This window comes from Pseudophryne corroboree, chromosome 5, assembly GCF_028390025.1.
Source record: "Pseudophryne corroboree isolate aPseCor3 chromosome 5, aPseCor3.hap2, whole genome shotgun sequence".
NCBI lineage: Eukaryota > Metazoa > Chordata > Amphibia > Anura > Myobatrachidae > Pseudophryne > Pseudophryne corroboree.
In genome coordinates, this window is record NC_086448.1 from 272003138 (window position 1) to 272024414 (window position 21277).

The following is a 21277-nucleotide window of genomic DNA, read 5'->3' on the forward strand; positions in this document are numbered from 1 at the left end:
TCAGCTTCTAAGTTACAGTCCTTTCGGACAGCCAAGTTCAAGGGCAAATCCAGAGGTGCTTCTACGTTCTCCAGCGGCGCAAGAGGTAAACTACGCAAGCCAGCAACTGCAGGTGCTCAGGAACAGAGCTCAGGCTCTGCTTCCTCAAAGACTTCAGCATGACGGTGGACCGCAGTGCCTGGAAGGCTGTCAGGTGGGAGCCCGACTACAATTCTTCAGTCAGATCTGGTCAAGTTCATGCCAGGATCCCTGGGTCATAGATCTTATTTCCCAGGGCTACAGACTGGAGTTCCAAGAGCTCCCACCTCACAGATTCTTCAAATCAGGCTTGCCAGTTTCACAAGAGGCAAGTATAACTTTACAGCATGCCATCCAAAAACTGGTACAGACTCAGGTCATTGTTCCAGTTCCACCTCATCTGCTCAACAAGGGGTACTATTCCACCTTGTTCGTAGTACCAAAACCAGACGGTTCGGTAAGACTGATTCTGAACCTCAAGTCTTTGAACCCGTACTTAAGAGTGTTCAAATTGAAGATGGATTCTCTGAGAGCAGTATTCTCAGGTCTGGAGGAGGGAGAATTCCTAGTGTGTCTGGATATCAAGGAAGCGTACCTTCACATTCCGATCTGGCCGCCTCATCAGGCTTATCTACGGTTTGCACTGCAGGACTGTTGCTACTAGTTCCAGGCCCTGCCCTTTGGTCTCTCCACGGCACCGAGGGTGTTCACCAAGGTGATGGCAGAGATGATGTTTCTACTCCGCAAACAGGGAGTGAACATAATTCTGTACCTGGAAGATCTCCTGATAAAAGCACCATCCAGGGAAAGGTTGCTGGACAGCATTGGTCTCTCAACCAAACTCCTGCGGGATTACGGGTGGATTCTGAGCCTTCTGAAATCTCACATAGAGCCAACAAGGAGGCTCCCATTCCAGGGAATGATACTGGACACGGAGTCGCAAAAAGTGCTCCATCCGTTGGAAAAGGCATTGGTGATCCAGTCGATGGTTCGGGATGTCCTGAAGCCAACCCAGGTGTCGGTACATCTGTGCATTTGCCTTCAGGGGAAAATGGTGGCCTCTTATGAGGCTCTTCAATACGGAAGGTTTCACGCAAGACCATTCCAGCTCGATCTGTTGGACAAATGGTCCGGATCGCATCTTCACATGCACCAGAGAATCCGTCTGTCGCCAAAAAGCCAGGATCTCCCTTTTTTGGTGGCTATAGACTTCTCACCTCGTTGTAGGTTTGGAATTCAGAACTTGATTCTGTTAACCACAGACGCAAGCCTCAGAGGTTGGGGAGCAGTCACTCAGGGGGTGCAGTTTCAAGGAAGATGGTCAAGTCAGGAAGTTGTCCTTCCAATCAACATTCTGGAACTCAGGGCCACAACACCCTTCTGCAGGCATCACATCTTCTTCAAGATCGGGCCATTCAGGTCCAGTCGGACAATGTGACGGCAGTGACGTACATAAACCGACAGGACGGAATGAAGAGCAGAGCAGCGATGTCGAAGGTGTCAAGAATTCTCCTCTGGGCAGAAAGAAATGCTGTGGTGTTGTCAGTGGTCTTCATTCCGGGTGTAGACAACTGGGAAGCAGACATCCTAGGCAGACACGACCTGCACCCAAGGGAGTGGGGCCTTCACCCGGAAGTGTTCGGGTGCTTGACAAGTCGATGGGGATATCCACAGATCAACATGATGACCTCTCGCCTCAACAAGAAGCTCAAGCGGTATTGTTCCAGGTCGAGAGACCCACAGGCGGTGGCGGTAGACGCCCTGATGACTCCATGGGTCTATCAGATGGTGTACGTGTTTCCTCCACTTCCTCTGGTCCCAAGAATTCTAAAGAGAATAAAAAGGGAAAAGGTTCAAGCAATTCTCATTTCTCCGGACTGGCCAAGAAGGGCCTGGTATGCGGACCTTCTGGAGATGCTCCTCGAAGATCCGTGGCCTCTACCTCTTCGCGAGGATCTTTTGCAACAGGGCCCGTTCATCTATCACGACTTACCGCGGCTTCGTTTGATGGCATGGAAGTTCAATGTCTGATTCTAGCCAGGAGAGGGATCCCTAACAAGGTTATCCGACTATGATCCAAGCCAGGAAGGGGGTAACGTCTAAGTATTACAATCGTATTTGGAGAAGAAATACGTCTCTTGGTGTGAGAGCAGAAATTATTCTGCGGTAGAATTTCATCTGGGACGTTTCCTGCTTTTTCTACAGGCAGATGTAAATGTGGGCCTGCGTCTGGGCTCCTTAAAAGTTCAGATTTCGGCCTTGTTAATTTTCTTTCAGAAACAATTGGCTTCTCTCCCTGACGTTCTTGAAAGGTGTTTTGCACATCCACCCTCCCTTTGTGCCTCCCACCTTGGGATCTCAATGTGGTGCTGCAGTTCCTCCAATCAGACTCATTTGAACCGTTACAGGAGGTGGACGTAAAATATCTTACATGGAAGACCGTCACACTGTTGGCCTTGGCTTCAGCAAGACGTGTCGGAGTTGGGGGCTTTGTCTCATAAAAGTCCCTATTTCATTTTCCATGAGGACAGAGCTGAACTCGTCAGCAATTTCTTCCTAAAGTGGTGTCTGCGTTTCACATCAACCAACCTATTGTGGTTCCGGTTGTCACCGACACTTCTGCTACTTCAAAGTCTTTGGATGTTGTGAGGGCTTTGAAGGTGTATGTGAAGAGAACAGCTCGTCACAGAAAAACAGATTCGCTGTTCGTTCTTTATGATCCCAATAAGATTGGGTGCCCTGCTTCAAAGCAGACAATTGCATGCTGTATCAGACATACTATCCAGCATGCTTATTCCACGGCAGGTTTGCCATGTCCAAAATCTGTACAGGCCCACTCTACTAGGTCGGTGGGGTCTTCCTGGGCAGCTGCCCGGGGTGTCTCGGCTTTACAGCTCTGCCGAGCAGCTACTTGGTCAGGTTTGAACACGTTTGCTAAGTTCTACAAGTTCAATACTTTGGCCTCTGAGGACCTTCAGTTTGGTCAAAAAGTTCTGCAGGATCTCAGCACTCTCCCACCCGGTTTGGGAGCTTTTGTACATCCCCATGGTACTAAATGGACCCCAGAAATCCTGTAGGATGTAAGAGAAAAAAGGATTTTAATTACCTACCGCTAAATCCTTTTTTCATAGTCCGTAGAGGATACTGGGCACCCGCCCAGTGCTTCGTTCTTCCTGTAATGTTACTTGGTTAAGGAATGTTGGTTCAGCTGTTGCTGTTCCTGTTTGGTTAGCTTGGCTTTCCTCTTGTTGTGTGTGCTGGTTTGGAATCTCACCACTATCTTTATCTATCCTTCTCTCAAAGTATGTCCGTCTCCTCGGGCATAGTTTCCTAGATTGAGTCTGGTAGGAGGTGCATAGAGGGAGGAGCTAGCCCACACTATCAAATTCTTAAAGTGCCCATGGCTCCTAGTGGGCCCGTCTATACCCCATGGTACTAAATGGATCCTAGTATCCTCTACGGACTACGAGAAAAGGATTTACCGGTAGGTAATTAAAATCCTATTTTCACTTGCTGGGAGCCGCCCATCGCAGAGCAAGGCCACCCAGCTGCGACCGCAATTGACATTGTGGATGCAGCAGTTGTGGATATCCCCTACAGCCACGGCTAGGCTGCGTATGCAGGTGAGTAGGCGCCATTTATCACGTCTGATCGTCTGCGTGTGACTTCTCGCTGCTGAATCGTAAATGCAGCCAACCCGTCCCCGTTTTCCCAGCACAGTCCCCCACAATGCTCTGTCGCCACCCCCCTTCCACCCCGTGAACACCTCTGCCTGTCAGTCAGGCAGAGGCGTTCGCATCCGCTGTGACCCGAACGCATTTGGTGGCCACTGCTGCCGAGGATCCCTGTGTCTATAGAGCCTTTTGTTACCTTACAGGTTGCGTTTTTGTTCAGAATATTATTATTGTACATAAGTATGAGGTAAAAACAATTGAAAAATACTTTCATCTGCTTCTGTACTGTTTAGAATGTCATACCTAAACACACAGGTATTTGTTTATTTGCCTTTATCCATTTTTCCAGAGATACGGCTTTTCCCTATCGGTGAAGAGGTCACTTCCGGCATACAATGCACAGAGAAGCCTTTGTAGAAGGATTGCTTTAATACATGCTCAGCTGCAGCATATAATAATAGAAATATTGATTCATTGATTTAAAATGTTATTTTTGTTTGTTTTTTAAATTGGGCCCAAATTTGTCATTGTTTTTTGGTTTTGTTTTGTTTTTTATCTTGAAAGTATCACTCAGTTGTACCAGGTACATGGTTTAAGTAAATTGCAATAGTAAATATTAGTAGTAACTAGACCTCTAAGGCTAATTTAAGTAAGGGCAAGCAAAAGACCAGATATTGGGGGTCATTCCGAGTTGTTCGCTCGGTGCCGATTTTCGCAACGGAGCGATTAAGGCAAAAATGCGCATGCGCATGGTTCGCAGTGCACATGCGGTTAGTATTTTAACACAAAACTTAGTAGATTTACTCACGCCCGAACGAAGATTTTTCATCGTTGAAGTGATCGTAGTGTGATTGACAGGAAGTGGGTGTTTCTGGGCGGAAACTGGCCGTTTTCATAGGAATTAGATCGTGTCTTGTTATGTAGTTTTATTGGGATGCATTTCCAGCTTTTAGAGAATACGGTCATGTTATGCACACCAGTGCCTGCAGGAATGTACTGGTGTTTAAACTGTTATGCACACCAGTGCCTGCAGGAATGTACTGGTGTCTGAACAGAGAGGGATGCAAAACAAATGAACTCACAGACAGACTGGGAAATATGACATAACGTACACAAGAGGTGATAGGGTAACAAAACCAACACAGAGTGAACAGAGAAGCCCAGAGGCTAAGAAACTGGGTGTCTCCCTAGTATTAGAAATGCTCAGATGGAAAAAGCAAGATGTTGTGTTTTAATACGTAGAGAACCCGAAATGCTGTTGCTAAGGGCAACAGCAAAACCCTAAAGGGTTACCAACGGGTGTGGCAGTAAACTCCTTGGTCAGAGATGGAATAATAGACACAAGGAGAGTCTCCACAATCCTAATTCTCACTTGCAGGGCCCAGGTTCAGCTTACTGCCACTAAACTGACACATGGACGCCCTGCACAGTGAGAGAGGATTAAGCAGGCAGGTCTGAAAGTACAGCCACAAACCTGCTGGGTTCACAGAATAGCAAAAGAACCTCAGCAGGCTAAACGACTGACTCCAGTCTTACTGCTAGGTCTGGTTTGGCAGAGTGTAGTACCAAATCCCCAGGCCTATTTGCAGTAAGCAACAACAAATACAAAGCTACACAGTACTGGCTAACTTTCAGGAACTGACTAACCAACAAAGATTCAGCAGCATCTGCTTAACCTGAGAAGAGGCCTTATAAAGCAGGTGCTGTCCACGCCCCCCTCAGACCTCACAGACTGTGAGCACAAAAACCAGCACCGGATCCCCTGCCTGTAACCACTGCACAGCAAAAGACCCGAACCGGAGTATCAGCTGCGCTCAGGTTACTCCGCTAGCACTTGTCTCCCGGTTGCCATGACGACGTGGCAGCACAGGGCAGGAGACCCTAACAGTACCCCCCCTCTGACGAGGGGTCAAAGAACCCCTACCACCGGGTTTATCGGGGAACTGCGAGAAGAAAGAGCGTATCAGTCTGGGGGCATGAAGATCACAACTGCGCACCCACGACCGCTCCTCCGGGCCATACCCCTTCCAGTGCACCAAAAATGACAGCCGACCCCGAACCATCTTGGAGTCAAGAATCCTTTCAACAACAAACTCCCTCTGGCCACGTATCAGAAGAGGGGAAGGTCTTCCTCTGGAAGAAGGATTACTAATCGCCCGTTTTAAAAGGGAACAATGAAATGTTTTATTGATACCCAAAGAACGGGGCAGATCTAACTGAAATGCCACCGGATTGATAACCCTGGTGATCTTATAAGGGCCGATGAACCGGGGGCCTAACTTATGAGATGGCTGTCTCAACTTCAAATTCTTGGTAGACAACCAGACGAAGTCTCCTAATTTGAAGCTGCAGGGTCTTTTCCGCTTATCAAAAACCCTTTTGGTCACTAATGACACAGACACAAGGGCTTTCTTCACTTTCCTCCAAATACCTCTAAGGACCGAAACGACAGAGGAACCACCAGGCGTGGAGTCCAGGGGGTCAAAAGAATTGGCCTTAGGATGATGCCCATACACACAACGGAAGGGAGAGATCCCTGTAGCAGAGTGAGCCGCGTTGTTATAGGCAAACTCCGCCATTGACAGATGAGCAACCCAGTCAGTCTGACACTTGGAGACATAACACCTGAGGAACTGCTCCAAGGACTGGTTCACCCTTTCAGTCTGCCCATTAGACTGCGGATGGTAGCCTGACGACAAGCTGACAGAAATCTGGAGATCGGAACAAAATGCCCTCCAGAATTTGGCCACAAACTGGGATCCGCGGTCAGAGACCACATCAAGTGGCAACCCGTGGAGACGCACAACATGCAGCATAAATAATTCAGACAGGCGTCTGGCCGATGGCAGCCCAACCAGTGGAACGAAGTGCGCCATCTTCGAAAACCTGTCAACGACAACCCAGATGGCTGTCATCCCCGAAGATTTGGGCAAGTCCACAACAAAATCCATTGAAATGTGGGTCCATGGCTTAGATGGAATAGAGAGTGGATGTAATGGGCCAACAGGAACCCCTCTAGGAGTCTTATTTCGGGCACAGATGTCACATGCCCGAACCCACTGATCCACATCCTTAGCCACCGAGGGCCACCACACCGCCCTAGATAGCAACTCCCGAGTTCTGGCAATATGCCGACTTCTTGGCATGGAATTCCAGGAACACTCGCTGTCTTAACCTAGGAGGCACAAACAAAAGACCTACCGGAAGGTCTGGAGGAGCCTGCTCCTGTGCTCTAAGGACTAATGACAAGAGGTCCTGGGTAATGCCCACTTTAATACATGATGGGGACACAATGGGCAACGGCTCCTCGGTGGTCTCCTGGATTGGAGCAAAACTCCGCGAGAGCGCATCAGCCTTGATGTTTTTTGACCCAGGGCGATATGTTATCAAAAAATTAAAGCGAGCAAAAAACAAAGCCCATCGTGCCTGCCTGGCATTGAGACGCTTCGCTGACTCTAAATATGCCAAATTCTTATGGTCGGTGAGAATTGAGACCACAAACTTAGCCCCCTCAAGCCAGTGTCTCCACTCCTCGAGTGCATCCTTAATAGCCAACAATTCCCGGTTACCCACGTCATAATTCATCTCGGCAGGCGAAAATTTACGGGAAAAGTAAGCACAGGGATGAAGGCGATTATCAGACACCCCCATCTGAGAGAGCACTGCCCCAATACCTATCTCAGAGGCATCCACTTCCACCACAAAAGGACGCTCTGGATCTGGGTGTCGCAGCACTTTGGCCGAGACAAATGCCCTTTTTAGACGGGCAAAAGCCGCTTTGGCCTCACGAGACCAGTGAGCAACATCCGCCCCTTTCTTAGTGAGTGCCACCAAGGGCGCCACTATAGACGAAAATCCAGCGATAAATCGTCTATAAAAATTTGCAAAGCCCAGGAAACGCTGAAGCGCCTTCAAACTAGTGGGCTGCACCCAATCCAGGACTGCCTGTACCTTGGAACCCTCCATTTGGAAACCTTCTGGGGAGATAATATATCCTAGAAATGCGATTTGCTGAACTTCAAATTCGCACTTCTCCAGCTTCGCCCCAAGCCGGTGGTCTCTGAGTTTCTGGAGGACTAAGCGTACATGCTTCCGATGTTCCTCCAGGGAATGGGAGAAGATTAGGATGTCATCTAAGTATACAACTAAGAATCTATCCAAATATTCCCTGAGCACATCGTTCATGAAATCCTGGAAGACTGCCGGGGCATTACAGAGCCCAAAAGGCATCACCAAATATTCATAATGCCCTGAGTGGGTATTAAAGGCAGTCTTCCATTCATCCCCCTCTCTTATTCGGATTAGATTGTACGCACCGCGTAAGTCAATCTTAGAAAAAATGGTGGCAGTACGAAGCTGGTCAAACAAGACCGAAATGAGAGGCAGTGGGTATGAGTTTTTAATCGTGATACGGTTCAATTCCCTGAAGTCGATGCAGGGTCGCAATGAACCGTCCTTTTTACCCACGAAGAAGAACCCCGACCCAACTGGAGACTGTGAAGGTCTGATAAATCCTTTAGCCAAGTTCTCCTGAATGTACTCTGCCATAGCCTGAGTCTCAGGACGTGACAGGGAGTACAACCTGCTCTTGGGAAGCTTAGCATTCGGCAACAAATCAATGGCACAGTCATAGGGGCGATGGGGAGGTAGTACCTCTGCAACTTTTTTGGAGAACACGTCCGCAAAATCTGCATAACACCCTGGCAATCCTGGCAAACTTAGCTGCGAGAGCCTGACTGGAAGGCTCAAGCAACTCCTGAAACAATCAGTACCCCAACTAAGAATCTCCCCAGAGACCCAGTCAAATTGAGGATTGTGGGCCCTTAACCAGGGTAACCCCAACACCAATGGAGCAAAAGTACAGACAGTCACATAAAAGGACAATTTTTCAGAGTGTGTGGCTCCAATAAACAAAGAAATCTGGCTAGTGCAAGAGGTAATTTTACCCTGGGATAATGGTTCCCCGTTTAACCCACAAATCTCAATTTCCGACGCCAAGGGTACTAAGGAAACAGAGTGTTTCAGGGCGAATTGGCGGTCCATAAAAACCCCGTCGGCCCCACTGTCCACAAAGGCCTCAGTCTTGACAGTTTGACCGAGGATCTTCAAGGTCACCGGAATGATAAAAGTCTTCTTGGGAAATTCTGACTTCTGGCCTGACAGGATATTTCCCATCACCCTCAGGCCCTGAAGTTTTCCGGCTTTTCTGGGCATGATACTACCACATGACCCTTATTCCCACAGTACAAACACAACCCCTGCTGTCTCCTCCGCGTCTTCTCACGCGAGGAGAGGCGGGTAGCCCCAATCTGCATAGGCTCCTCGGAAAATTCCTCAGAGTCTGAGGTTCCCTTGGGAAAGAAGGAAACCTCGGTCTCCCTTTCAAGCCTACGCTCTCTCAGCCGTCTATCCACCCGGATGGATAACTGCATGAGCTGATCCAAGCTATCAGGCAAGGGATATTGTACCAGTTGGTCTTTTATCTGGTTAGAAAGACCTCTTCGGTACTGGTGTCTCAGGGCTGGGTCATTCCACTGGGTATCATGGGCCAACCTCCGAAATTCCGTACAGTAAACCTCAACTGGCCTTCGCCCTTGCTTAAGGATCGAAATCTGAGCCTCGGCTGAGGCCGTCTTGTCAGGGTCATCATACAACATGCCCAGTGCCGTAAAAAAAGCATCAACACTTTTAAGCGACGGACAGTCAGGCTGCAACCCATATGCCCAGACCTGTGGGTCTCCTTGTAGCAAGGAAATCACTATGCCCACCCGCTGAATCTCTGACCCAGAAGACTGAGGCCTAAGCTGGAAATATAACTTGCAGCTCTCCTTGAAACAAAAGAACTGCGAGCGATCTCCAGAAAAACGATCCGGAAGATTTACTTTCGGCTCCTTAACCCCTGAAGGTGCTGCTGCTGCGGGAGCTCCGCCAGCGGCCTGGGAGGTGTGCATTTTAATGGACAAATCATTAAATTGACGAGTCAGGACCTGCACCTGATCGACCACCTGTTGCAACGTATTTTGAGGGGTATGCTCCATATTCCCACAAAATTTCAACAGGAGTATTGGGCTGCTGAATATGTTATGCACACCAGTGCCTGCAGGAATGTACTGGTGTTTAAACAGTTATGCACACCAGTGCCTGCAGGAATGTACTGGTGTCTGAACAGAGAGGGATGCAAAACAAATGAACTCACAGACAGACTGGGAAATATGACATAACGTACACAGGAGGTGATAGGGTAACAAAACCAACACAGAGTGAACAGAGAAGCCCAGAGGCTAAGAAACTGGGTGTCTCCCTAGTATTAGAAATGCTCAGATGGAAAAAGCAAGATGTTGTGTTTTAATACGTAGAGAACCCGAAATGCTGTTGCTAAGGGCAACAGCAAAACCCTAAAGGGTTACCAACGGGTGTGGCAGTAAACTCCTTGGTCAGAGATGGAATAATAGACACAAGGAGAGTCTCCACAATCCTAATTCTCACTTGCAGGGCCCAGGTTCAGCTTACTGCCACTAAACTGACACATGGACGCCCTGCACAGTGAGAGAGGATTAAGCAGGCAGGTCTGAAAGTACAGCCACAAACCTGCTGGGTTCACAGAATAGCAAAAGAACCTCAGCAGGCTAAACGACTGACTCCAGTCTTACTGCTAGGTCTGGATTGGCAGAGTGTAGTACCAAATCCCCAGGCCTATTTGCAGTAAGCAACAACAAATACAAAGCTACACAGTACTGGCTAACTTTCAGAAACTGACTAACCAACAAAGATTCAGCAGCATCTGCTTAACCTGAGAAGAGGCCTTATAAAGCAGGTGCTGTCCACGCCCCCCTCAGACCTCACAGACTGTGAGCACAAAAACCAGCACCGGATCCCCTGCCTGTAACCACTGCACAGCAAAAGACCCGAACCGGAGTATCAGCTGCGCTCAGGTTACTCCGCTAGCACTTGTCTCCCGGTTGCCATGACGACGTGGCAGCACAGGGCAGGAGACCCTAACAGGTCATTAGGTCGACCACACTTAGGTCGACAGTCATTAGGTCGACCACTATTGCTCGACATGCATTAGGTCGACATGGTCACTAGGTCGACATGGAAAAAGCTTGACATGCATGTTTAACTTTTTTTTTTTTTTTTACTTTTTCATACTTTCCGATCCACGTTGACTACGACTAGGAATAGTGCGAGTAATGCAAATCGAGCCATGTGAGGGGACACAGTGCACTAATTGGGGTTCCCCGTCATTTTACAAAGAAAACGACACCAAAAAAACGAGAGAAAAAAACTCATGTCGACCTTCTCCATGTCGACTTTGTTCATGTCGACCTAATGACCATGTTGGCCTAGTGACCATGTCGACCTAATGCATGTCGACCAATAGTGGTCGATCTATTGACTGTTGACCTAAGTGTGGTCGACCTAATGACCCATACCCCCTTATAGGGCAGGCATTCCCAAGCTCGGTCCTCAAGGTACAGGTTTTACTGATATCCATGCTTGAGCACAGGTGACTTAATTAGTACCTCAGTTATTTTGATTTAACCATCTGTGTTGAAACCAGGATATCACAAAAACCTGCACTGTTAGTGTGCCTTGAGGACAGAGCTAGGGAATACTTGTTCTAGTGGCAATTCTATGGAAAACTGCATTTCTAGATACACTTTCACCAGTATAGAAAATAATATGAAAATGTGCAAATGTGACGCATGTAACAAAGGCAATCTTGATGATCCATAACTCAGATTAATTTCTGCCTTAGATAATGCTATTCCAGTCAGTGCTGGCTGTGTATATGTCACTACCGCACACGCCTCAAAAGTGGGGCTTGTCCTTAAGACGCAACCCCTTTTCCATACCTCCCAACATGACCCTCTCCAGGAGGGACAGAATGCTCTGCTCCTGCACTTCCCTCTTAATTTGTGATTGCCATCACCTGTGCTGAAACACCTTTCTTATCCATTAACCTGTTCAACACAGGTGCCGGCAATCATAGAGAAAGGGAAAAGTCCAGAAGCAGAGCATTGTGTCCCTACTGGAGAGGGTCATGTTGGGAGGTATGCGTTTCATCACTGCAGGGGGGTGTCCAGCATTCACGGAGATGCTGGGCAGCCCCATAGATCTCCCTGCAGAGTGAAGAGATGTCGTGCACATCAACACGGCATGTATTCACCAAACGGTGATCGTTTCACTGCGACTGGGTCTGTGGCCCACAGGTGGGGATGCCCCCTGGCAGGCTGTTGCCGCAGGGCACCGCCAGAAGGACAGGTCACATTTTAGCTTTCTAAAATCTGGCAGGGCGCAGCAGGCCGCTAAAACAGCATTGTGGGGACACTACTTCTCAGGAGGATAACTGAACAGATTTATTCATTAAAAACAGTGGTACCTGCAAACCTAGAAAACTTCTTGCAGGGGTGTCTCCCAAAAGTGGTAAGTAGGTGTGCACCTTGAAGTGTCTGGGAAGACCATCCACCATTTTACAAGGTACCAGTTCAATTGAAGAATGCACAGTAACTTTTATTTATTAGCAGTTCCATAGGTCCTTTTCACTATTGAGTGTTCAGTTGCTGACAAAAGAAAGTGCCCATTTTTTCTATCTACTAGCTCACATGATACAAAGCATTGCTGTGCCCTAGGGCACATAGACAAAATTGCATCGATCAACACCACACTGAAAAAAAGTTGCTTATATTAAAATTATGGAAATGTGAAAACATTGGGCCTAATTCAGACCTGATCGTAGTAGCAAAATTGTTCTCTAATGGGCAAAACCATGTGCACTGCAGGGGGGCAGATATAACATGTGCAGAGAGAGTAAGATTTGGGTGGGGTGTGTTCAAACTGAAATCTAAATTGCAGTGTAAAAATAAAGCAGGCAGTATTACACCCTGCACAGAAAATAACCCAACCAAATCTAACTCTCTCTGCACGTTATTTCTGCCCCCCCTGCAGAGCACATGATTTTGCCCATTAGAGAACAATTTTACTGCTACGATCAGGTCTGGATTAGGCCCTTTGTATGATTTGTAAAAGGTTTTGAGGTGCTAAGACTGATTTCTACATTTTCTCTTTTATTCACATCACAGACTAAGTGTCAATCAGATCACAGATGGTGGTGTAAAAGTTTTGGCTGAGGAATTACCAAAGTATAAGATCATCAGCTTTCTTGGGCAAGTATACATTTATGAAGACGGACACATTTCAGCGCACTACACTAAACTTATATTTCAGGACATCTGTGGAAATACTGGTTCACTAATTTTAAAAATATTTTTCAGGGATACTTTGTTGATGTAGTCGGTGGGCAAATCAACTGAGCATATTCTTATGGGCTGATTCTGAGTCGCATCTTTGTCTGCACCTTTTGCCGCAATAGGGTTTGTGACTCTATGCTAATACTGCTACAAAGCCCTTCTTTTGTGCTTCCGAATGTGCAAGGACTTCGGTGCCCACGTTGAGCATCTTTAGACACTCAAATATTACTTGGTGCGTTTTTAGACACCACCACTGTTTGCACCATCAAACCTGGCACCAGCTCTATGGTAGGTGAGTGTGGCCTCCAATGTGAGTGACGAATCATCTTTGTGAACAACCACTTTCAGTAACACTCCTGGAAGATGCAACATCTCCATGCGTCTGAACAGCCACCTACCCATCACCTGTGCGGTGTGACCTAGACACATGTGCAGTAGAAAAACACTGTGTCCGACATTGGCAGTGCGTGCGGCTGAGAATCAGGCCCTTAAAGTCAAATGAATTTCAGTGATTTCCAACTTAAATTAATTTGCAGGATATATTACACCTATTGGAGAATCATCCATTTGTTTTTCAAAGCTGCAGTGGCCTGCAAAAGGATAGCACTTATACCTAGATACTGTCCAGCAGTGGTAATGGGATGTGTTCCCCTCACTGTAACCTGCTGTTACATACACCTCTGTTGATGGACGTGTACATATGAGCACATCACAAGTCTTACTGGTTAAGTGGACCTTGATGCCCTACAACCCTAAATCTCAAAAGAGCGTAATATTATTCCATAATAAGAAACATATCATTTATTAAAAATACACAATAATATCATCAAAATCCCAAAAAAATAATAGTTGCAATAATGTTTCCAAAGTCACCAGAAATAAGAACATTCAGTGTAAAATTTCAACTGATATCACCGGAGGACAATCACAAGTGAAGATTGGCACAGAGGTTGGCTCCAGCTGTCTACAGTGTACTGTGTTGAACTATTGCATTCACATTTTTCCATCAGAGAGTCGATCTACTCAAATTGGCACTGTTCCAACAAAGCTACCAAGTGCCTGCTCAGTGGTCTGAAAGTAATCCGGAATAATTACAGTATGGTAATATTGATATTTTATACTTAATGTTCTTATTACTGGTGACTTTGACGCATTATTACCAGTGGTGGACTTTTCCTATGGGCAACACCCCCCCTCCCCCCCGGCAATAAAAAAAGTAAAATCTGCCACCCAGCTCAGTGTCAGTGAGCCAGATGCAGTCCGTAACTGCACTGGCTTCACTGTGACTGGCAGTGACTTCCTGTTGGAAATACAGGCACCTTCCAGATCCATTACTCAGGTGTCGGGACCCGGGCTGGCCCACTCCGGGCACAGGGGAATCGGCAGCCCCCCTACTAAATGTGAGTAGGAGCCGCCGCTGTTATTACAACTATTATAGTGTTTGTATTTTTAAACTGATGGTATTATTATTGTGTATTTGTAATAAATTAAATGTTTCTTATTATGGAATATATTGCTCTGTTTTGAGATGTATTTCTTTTATTGCATTTTGTACTTTGGAATATTTTTCAGAGCTATTCCTTAGGATCTGCAATTTATTCCACATAGTTTGATTGTTAATTTATTCTGATATATTTTTTAGTGCTCAGAAATTTATTGCTTTGGTGTCTTCCAGATATATAATCTTCCAGTGCTTTGTGTGGTCGATACATGGTTTTTTAGGGTTTTTCATGTTTTTAGAACTTTTGCTACATTTACTATCCCTGTCACAAACTATTACCTTTAGTAACCTTGTGGCGAGCAAAGTAGTGCAGAGAGAGCCCGAAGCGTGGTAAGTGAAGCAAGCCCGCAAGGAGACGCAATTCATAAATTTGGGTGAAATATTTTTAAAAACATAAAATCACATAAAAAATTTGACTTTTTTGTGTCAACCGTTTTCATGTTGACCTTTTAACACTGCTGATCTTTTGACTGTCGACCTTTTGACCCTGTCGATCTTTTGAGTGTCGACCTTTATAATGTCTATCTTCTGTATCACACCTGTGTGCAAGTATTAACTTCCACCAATATCACAATCCACTTACTGCCCTAACTTGCAGCCAATCATTACAAAGCTGTACGTTTGTGGCAAAAATGTATAACGGCAACCCTTCCATCAGTCATCAGCCTGTAACTTACAGTAACACCACTGCTGTACTCTACTTTGAATCCTCCATCTGTACAGAACATTTTTTCTACGCCATAGACTGCAAGTGGCTGACAGTCTATAAAATGCTTTGCCCACTGCCCTTCTATTACAAAAGCTGTTGTATTTCATGTGTTGGCCAGACTCAGAACTTTATGTATTCTCCGTAATTTTATTTTTTTGTTTCATGTAGATTGTACAAAAATCTCATAACTGATTATGGAGCAAGATATGTAGCAAGAATCATTATAGAATGCCCCAAGCTCAAATACCTGAAGTGAGTACCCATCACACTCAGCTACGTTTACAGATGCCATTTCTAGGGGGTTGTGAAACATTTATTTAGTAAAAATAGAAGTTCAGTAAATATACAGTGAGCAGCTGTGTCCTGTTAACAATCCAAACACAGTTAAATTGACTTACCATGTAGGAGGTAAGTAACTTTTTTAATTTGGAAGTGCTTCTGTAACAAATTGCATTAAGGCTGGTTTACAAATCGCATTGCTTATTTATGTCACAACATCCCTATAATAGAAAATTGCACCTAGTTTTGTGGGGAGGTAGGTACTGTGACTTAAAGACTCCCCATTATTAATTTAAACTTTACAGTTCCAAATTTAGCTGTTTACATAAATTAATTATACTGTGAGAGGGCTTGATTTTCTATTACGTGTCACTTAATTGTTTCAATGGGTTGGGTATGCGTTACCGCCGCTTGGGATCCCAGCGGTCAGCATACCGACCATGGGATCATGGTGGTGGAATTCCGGGGGAGCGAGTGCAACAAGCCCCTTGTGGTCTCGGTGTGTGCTCGCCACAGGTTCTGTTCCCACTTTATGGGTGTCGTGGGAGTGGGAATAGTCCCTGCAAGTCGGCATGCTGGCTGTCAGGATTTAGAGGGTTGACGGATGTAGCCATCGGTAATGTGGAGACTGCCCGTCACATAACTGCATCCCATTTCAATGTGCTAACTAATAGTGGTGCAACTGGAAGGTACAAATCACTTACCATTGTAGGTATCATTTTTAATAATAAAGTACACAGCAGGTCACGGCCCTGAAAAAATACCATCCTCATCTCTAAATAATGCTGCCCACAAAATATGATTGTATTTTAATCTCTTTTTTCCATTTCAATGCAAAACTGTGCTTTCTAGCACCCCTGCAGAGGCTGCTAAATCCCTCTCCAATGCATGCAATTTGTATGTTTGAACAAAAGGACGATCACAAAAGAGCGTTTGTGCTGCAATTTCTGCACCTGTGCAATTTGTCAATGATCATTTCTTTAACTGTTGAATAGAAAATTATGTTTGGTTATTTACCAATGGCTGTTGTTACAGGTTGGGATTGAATCAGTTCACTGCTGTGGGTGGTAAACTTATTGCTCAAGCTCTTCAAAAGAACAACAGTATTTTCGACATTGGGTAAGACATTATCACCATCACTTAATTTTCAAATCATAAAGCAGAAAATAAAGTATATTATTAGAGATCGATGTCGTCATTTCAGTGGATTATTGCACCAGCATCTGGGACATACAGTATATCCCTCCTTCACATCTTCCGTGGGCTCACTTATTATGGCTATTCCTTTTGCCTGATGACCATGAGCACATACTTTTGTGTGGCTGAAGCATTTCACTGGGAACATTGGGACTGATATGGATTTGGAAGTAAGGCAGAAAAAGAACGTTTGTATCTGGCACATACCATTTTGCCTGCAAAGGGAGGAAATACATTTATATTTCTCTTACGTCCTAGAGGATGCTGGGGACTCCGTAAGGACCATGGGGTATAGACGGGCTCCGCAGGAGACATGGGCACTCTAAAGACTTTAGATGGGTGTGCTCTGGCTCCTCCCTCTATGCCCCTCCTCCAGACCTCAGTTAGATCCTGTGCCCAGAGTAGACTGGATGCACTGCAGGGGAGCTCTACTGAGTTTCTCTGAAAAAGACTTTTGTTAGGTTTTTTATTTTCAGGGAGCACTGCTGGCAACAGGCTCCCTGCATTGTGGGACTGAGGGGAGAGAAGCAGACCTACTTAAATAATAGGCTCTGCTTCTTAGGCTACTAGACACCATTAGCTTCAGAGGGTCGGAACACAGGTCTCACCCTCGTTGTTCGTCCCGGAGCCGCGCCGCCGTCCTCCTCACAGAGCTGGAAGATAGAAGCCGGGTGAGTATAAGAAGAAAGAAGACTTCAAAGGCGACAGAAGACTTCTGATCTTCACTGAGGTACCGCACAGCGGTAACGCTGCGCGCCATTGCTCCCACACATTCACACACTGACGGCACTGTAAGGGTGCAGGGCGCAGGGGGGTGCGCCCTGGGCAGCAAAATTAACCTCTGGGGACACTGGCATAGATATATATACTGTGGAGGCAGTATATTACACAAACCCCCGCCAATATAAAGATTTGAGCGGGACCGAAGCCCGCCGTTGAGGGGGTGGAGCTTAATCCTCCAGCACTAACCAGTGCCATTTTCTCCACAGCAAGCTGCAGAGAAGCTGGCTCCCGGACTCTCCCCTGCTGAACAAAAGTACAGAGGGCACAAAGAGGGAGGGGGCACATTTATTTGACGCAGTGAGTGTATTATACACATATATATATATATATATATATATATATATATTCAAAACAATGGAGGCACTCAGACGAAAATAAGGGACAACACCTTTGCCGGTACGCCAACGTTTCGGGCATCTCTCCCCTTTATCAAGCGCACCGGACCCTGCTGTTCACAGACAAGCGTGAGTGCCAAGCATATTTTGCTTATATATATATAAAAGTGCTGTACTGACTGGGTTTATGTTCCAGTGTCCGGTGGCACTGGGTGTGTGCTGGCATACTCTTTCTCTGTCTCTCCAAAGGGCCTTATTGGGGGACTGTCTCCATATAGATGTATATCCCTGGGTGTGTGGGGGTGTCGGTACGTGTGTGTCGGCATGTCTAAAGCGGAAGGCTCATCTAAGGAGGAGGTAGAGCAGATGATTGTGATGTCTCCGTCGGCGACGCCGACATCTGATTGGTTGGATATGTGGAATGTTTTAAATGCAAATGTGTCTTTATTACATAAGAGATTGGACAAAGCAGAGTCCAGGGAAGGAACAGGGAGTCAATCCATGGCTTTAGCTGTGTCACAGGGCCCTTCAGGGTCTCAGAAACGTCCACTGTCCCACGTAGCAGACACTGATACCGACACGGATTCTGACTCCAGTGTCGACTACGATGATGCGAGGTTACATCCTAGGGTGGCCAAAAGTATTCATTATATGATTATTGCTATAAAAGATGTTTTACATATCACAGATGACCCCTCTGTCCCTGACACGAGGGTATGCATGTTTAAGGAAAAGAAACCTGAGGTAACCTTTCCCCCGTCTCATGTGCTGAACGCTTTATTTGAAAAGGCTTGGGAGACTCCAGACAAGAAACTGCAGATTCCCAAGATAATTCTTATGGCGTACCCTTTCCCCGCGCAGGACAGGGTATGGTGGGAATCCTCGCCCAGGGTGGACAAGGCTTTAACGCGCTTGTCCAAAAAGGTGGCGCTACCATCTCCAGACACGGCAGCCCTCAAGGATCCTGCTGATCGCAGACAGGGGACTACCTTAAAATCAATTTATACACATACTGGTGCCTTGCTCAGACCGGCGGTAGCTTCGGCATGGGTATGTAGCGCAGTAGCAGCGTGGGCAGATATCTTGTCATCTGACATTGACACCCTAGATAGGGATACCATTTTATTGACCTTGGGTCACATTAAAGACGCAGCCTTATATATGAGAGACGCTGCGAGAGACGTTGGGCTGTTAGGTTCAAGAGCCAACGCCATGGCTGTTTCTGCTAGGCGAGCCCTGTGGCCCCGCCAATGGATGGGGGATGCCGATTCAAAGAGACATATGGAAGTTTTACCTTACAAGGGTGAGGTCTTATTTGGGGAGGGTCTAGAGGACCTGGTTTCCACGGCTACCGCGGGTAAATCTTCTTTTTTGCCTTATGTTCCCCCACAGCGAAAGAAAACACCACAATATCAGATGCAGTCCTTTCGGTCGCATAAGTCCAGAAGAGGTCGGGGCTTTTCCTTCCTCGCCAGAGATAAGGGTAGAGGGAAAAGAATGCCTGCGACGGCTAGTTCCCAGGAGCAGAAGTCCTCCCCGGCTTCTACTAAATCCATCGCATGACGCTGGGGCTCCACTGAGGGAGTCTGCGCCGATGGGGTCACGTCTTCGACTCTTCAGCCAGGTCTGGGTTCTGTCAGACGTGGATCCTTGGGCAATGGAAATTATATCCCAAGGCTACAAACTGGAATTCGAAGAGGTGCCCCCTCGCCGATATTTCAAGTCGGCTTTGCCAGCTTCTCCCCCAGAGAGGGAAATAGTTTTAGCTGCAATTCAAAAGCTGTGCCAACAGCAAGTGATTATCAGGGTTCCCCTAGTCCAACAGGGAAAAGGGTACTATTCAACCCTGTTTGTGGTCCCGGAACCGGATGGCTCGGTCAGACCCATTCTGAATCTAAAATCCCTGAACTTGTATTTAAAAAAGTTCAAATTTAAGATGGAATCGCTCCGGGCAGTGATCTCCAGCCTGGAGGGGGGTGGATTTTATGGTGTCACTAGACATAAAGGATGCATACCTTCATGTCCCCATATATCCTCATCAGGCGTACCTGAGATTCGCTGTACAGGACTGTCATTACCAGTTTCAGACGTTGCCGTTTGGGCTTTCCACGGCCCCGAGGATTTTCACCAAGGTAATGGCGGAAATGATGGTGCTCCTGCGCAGGCAGGGGGGTCACAATTATCCCGTACTTAGACGATCTCCTGATAAAAGCGAAATCGAGAGATCAATTGCTGGAAAGCGTGTCGCTCTCCTTGAGAGTGCTGCAGCAGCACGGCTGGATTCTAAATCTACCAAAGTCACAGTTGATTCCAACACTCGGCTATCTTTCTTAGGCATGATTCTGGACACGGAACAGAAGAGGGTTTTTCTCCCAGTGGAAAAAGCCCAGGAACTCCAGAACATGGTCAGAGACCTGCTAAAAGCAAAAAGAGTGTCAGTCCATCACTGCACTCGAGTACTGGGAAAAATGGTGGCGGCCTACGAGGCCATCCCCTTCGGCAGGTTCCATGCGAGGACATTTCAGTGGGACCTTCTGGACAAGTGGTCGGGGTCCCATCTACAAATGCATCAGAAAATAAGCCTGTCCCCCAGGGCCAGGGTGTCTCTCCTGTGGTGGCTGCAGAGTGCTCACCTTCTCAAGGGTCGCAGGTTCGGTATTCAAGACTGGGTTCTGGTGACCACGGATGCGAGCCTCCGAGGATGGGGAAAAGTCACACAAGGAAGAAATTTTCAGGGACTATGGTCAAGCCAGGAGGCTTGTCTACACATCACCATACTGGAATTAAGGGCCATATACAACGGCCTACGACAAGCAGAGAATCTTCTTCGCGACCTACCGGTTCTGATTCAATCAGACATTGTCACAGCCGTGGCTCATGTAAACCGCCAAGGCGGAACACGGAGCAGAGTGGCAATGGCGGAAGCCACCAGGATTCTTTGCTGGGCGGAAAATCACGTAAGCGCTCTGTCAGCTGTCTTCATTCCGGGAGTGGACAACTGGGAAGCAGACTTCCTCAGCAGACACGATCTCCATCCAGGAGAGTGGGGACTTCATCAAGAAGTTTTTGCAGAGATAACAAGTCATTGGGGACTTCCTCAAATAGACATGATAGCGTCACGCCTCAACAAGAAGCTTCGGAGGTATTGTGCCAGGTCAAGGGACCCTCAGGCAGTAGCGGTGGACGCTCTGGTGACACCATGGGTGTTTCAGTCGGTCTATGTGTTCCCTCCTCTTCCGCTCATCTCAAAAATATTGAGAATCATAAGACGAAAAAGAGTGCAGACAATACTCCTTGTTCCAGATTGGCCTCGAAGGACCTGGTATTCAGATCTTCAGGAAATGCTCACAGAAGATCCGTGGCCTCTTCCTCTCAGGGAGGACCTGTTGCAGCAGGGGCCCTGCGTATTCCAAGACTTACCGCGGTTACGTTTGACGGCATGGCGTTTGAACACCAAATCCTAGCTGGGAAAGGTATTCCGGAGTAAGTCATCCCTACTCTGATAAAGGCTAGGAAGGAGGTGACGGCGA

The 21277-nt window shown here is 46.9% G+C and overlaps 1 protein-coding gene across 6 annotated transcripts in view; it reads left to right on the plus strand.

The window, feature by feature from the left end:
• NOD1 (nucleotide binding oligomerization domain containing 1) overlaps window positions 1-21277 on the plus strand; it is a 175566-nt gene that overhangs the window by 93945 nt on the left and 60344 nt on the right. For all 6 annotated transcript variants that reach the window (XM_063922337.1, XM_063922338.1, XM_063922335.1 and 3 more), the window contains 3 exons: window positions 12776-12859; window positions 15322-15405; window positions 16468-16551. In XM_063922337.1, the coding sequence (XP_063778407.1) occupies window positions 12776-12859; window positions 15322-15405; window positions 16468-16551 (252 nt within the window). The remainder of the gene's footprint in view (window positions 1-12775; window positions 12860-15321; window positions 15406-16467; window positions 16552-21277) is intronic.